At 51.1% G+C, this 2,711-nt stretch overlaps 1 protein-coding gene across 1 annotated transcript; it reads left to right on the top strand.

Annotated features, from left to right (window-relative positions):
- The first annotated feature begins 774 nt into the window (after positions 1-774).
- LOC124658328 lies at positions 775-2,334 on the top strand. The gene is made up of 2 exons (XM_047196685.1): positions 775-2,051; positions 2,133-2,334. The coding sequence occupies exons 1-2, from the start codon at positions 799-801 to the stop codon at positions 2,293-2,295; spliced, it is 1,416 nt and encodes a 471-aa protein (XP_047052641.1). The 5' UTR covers positions 775-798; the 3' UTR covers positions 2,296-2,334.
- The last annotated feature ends 377 nt before the right edge of the window (positions 2,335-2,711 follow it).

Here is a 2,711-nt window from a genome sequence, read left to right as displayed (position 1 = left end):
GCTGAAGTCTCGCAACTGAATCAAGGCGCCGATGCACTCCTCTCGCTGGCGCTGGAGGAATGAACAGAAGGGCTGATGCAGCGAGCGCAAGAAATGTTCCTCGCCTGATGAACCAACCAGATGATGATATGGATATAGATGGTGACAAGGTGGAAGATGCTGACAATCTCACTGATTGATGCTGAAAAAATCAAAGCTGCTCCACTCTTCCTATCAGATAAATCAACGATCCTGTTTTGCTCTGCTGTTTGTTTTGGCGCTGTATATGTTGTCTGCTGATCGATGCTGGAGGCCTGCTGATTTACCTCCCGGGGGAACTTTTCACCTTTTGGCTGCTGTGATGTCAAGGTGCTTTTGTGATGCTGCTGTTAGCTCTATCCTGAAACTCTAGTAGTTGTTCTTGGTCTTTTGCTGGTATTTTGCTACTCTGAGGCTGCTGTCCTCCAGTAGTGGTTCTTGCTGATGTACATAGGTCCTGGTAGATGCTAGATGCTGGTTTGTAAGAAACAGACTTGATAACTGTTTTTCGTTATCTCCCATGGTAATGAAAATCGATCCCCACGTTGGTGGGTCGCTTGGAAAAAAATAGCACTACGTACACGGATCGGATAGAATAGGCCGTAGTTTATCTCCTCTCCGTCTCTGCCCCTGCTTCCAATTTCCAAATCAACCGGACGGAAATCCGAGGAAACCCCAAGAAAGGAAGAAGACTTGCGGACGTTGCGGATTCCGATTCTGTCATGTCTTAGATACGTAGCTGGGGTTGGAGGAGATCTGAACAAGCCGAGGTCGTGCGCGATGGGGAGGAAGCTTCCCCCTTTCACCCCCGCTGGGACGTCGACAGAGACAGCTGGGAGAAGAAGTAGGAAGCGCAAAGCTCCCTCCTTTCCCCCGCTCTCCGCCTGCAAGCACCGGCGGACCCCCGAGGTAAGCGGCTGGGCTTCCCTCCCCACCGACCTCATTCATCTCGTCACCACCCGCCTGCTGGCCGTCGACGTGGTGGACTACATCGCCTTCCGCGCCGTGTGCTCCGGCTGGCGCGCCTCCACGCACGACGCGCGCGACCCCACTCTGCGGGAACTGCAACTCCGGCCACGCGGATGGATCGCTCTATGCGATGGCGACGCTGTCCGGCCGGACGACGCCTGCGAGATCACCTTCTTCCACACGCGTACCAGCAGGCGCCTCCGTGTCCACCTACCGGAGCTCCAGCGCCACAGGATCGTAGGCTTCACAGACGGACTCGTCGTCCTTCTCCACAAGCGCACCACCGCCATCCGGGTGCTCCATCCCTTCACGCGAGTCGTGGTCGACTTCCCGTCCCTCGTCCCCGTCTTCCACGAGGTGCTGTTCAAGAACCGGAGGTCTGTGCTCGACATGAATGCTGCGGTCTGCAGCGCATCCGCCACCTCCATTGCCGTTGTGGCCTGGTTCCCATGGTCGTCCGTGCTGCTCGGCGCCGAGGCTGGCCGTTCAAGCTGGGAGGTCCTCTACCAAGGATATAGCCTTAGGAGCATCTTGCCCTTTCAAGGAAGGCTTTACGCCATCAAGGGATCGTCAAGAGAGATCATGCAGCTTTACCCGAGAACACCCCATCCTGTGATTGCTTATCTTCCGGTTTATTTGTGCGATCCGAGGTTATGCGGTTACTTCATTGTTGAGTCCGGTGGGCGTGTACTGCTTGTTGTCCGCCATTTAATCGCACCGTCCCCTGGCATGGAGCCATGGCAACAAATCACTTTTAATCTGTATACACTGGACATCGACCGCCGTAAGCTGATCCCAGTGAGCTGCCTCGGCAAAAACGCGTTGTTCCTGCACAATGATCGGTGCCTGTCTGTTTCAGCAAGGGACCTCCCTTCTGTGAGCAGCAACTCCATTTACTTCTCCATATGCCGTGACCCCGTCATGGTGTACTCGTTAAGGACTGGTTTCTCCGAGCGGCTAGCAGTGTCCTGCCTAATACATGACATGAATGTTAGGATCCGCCCCTCGGTGCGCCCCTTCACCATTATTGATCATCTTCTCACCTACTGCCATCCTTATGAATGGTAAGTCTGTTTTCTCAGTTTCCTTCCAACCTGCATCACATGTAATTCTATATTCTGATGGCCTTCTCTTCCCTTATGTAGGACAAAAGGACTCATGTTTCATGAGTACCATTACATACCTGAATCATTCGAGGAGCTGAAGAAGAACATCAAGGTTAAAGATTCACAAGTGTCGATTTCACGCATGTCGGCGTGTCGATCTGAAGGAAGAAACAGGCTCGCTGCAGCTCACAGTACACAGTGAATAATAAAGGTATAAATGATGCCAATAAACACAGATGCATAATTAATTCCCTGCCCCAGTTGGGATCTTTGTCTGGTTTAGTCAACTCATTGTCTGCTCTTGGCCAAATTGTTTGACATGATCTTTGAGTTTGTTTTGCCAGCACTTTGTCTCTGCTAGCATATATAATGCTGGTTTTAATCCTGCGATCCTACAAATTAATTTTTTTTCAGTAAAGGGCGCTTCATTACTTAAAATATTCAAGCATTACACCCAGCCTCTGCATAACTAAGATGCACACAGCCGTTCAAGTATCAAGTCTGAAGAAAAATATAAAAGATCGATCGAAAGAGCCAAACTAGAATATGCTACGTTGGCTTCAATCCTCCTAATATGCAGCCACCCATGTCTGAAAATAAACTCCTTGGTCGTGTTCT

The sequence above is a fragment of the Lolium rigidum genome, chromosome 5 (genome assembly GCF_022539505.1).
Source record: "Lolium rigidum isolate FL_2022 chromosome 5, APGP_CSIRO_Lrig_0.1, whole genome shotgun sequence".
NCBI classification, from domain to species: domain Eukaryota; kingdom Viridiplantae; phylum Streptophyta; class Magnoliopsida; order Poales; family Poaceae; genus Lolium; species Lolium rigidum.
The sequence above is the reverse complement of the archived record's forward strand: the minus strand, read 5'-3'. Positions and strand labels throughout refer to the sequence as shown.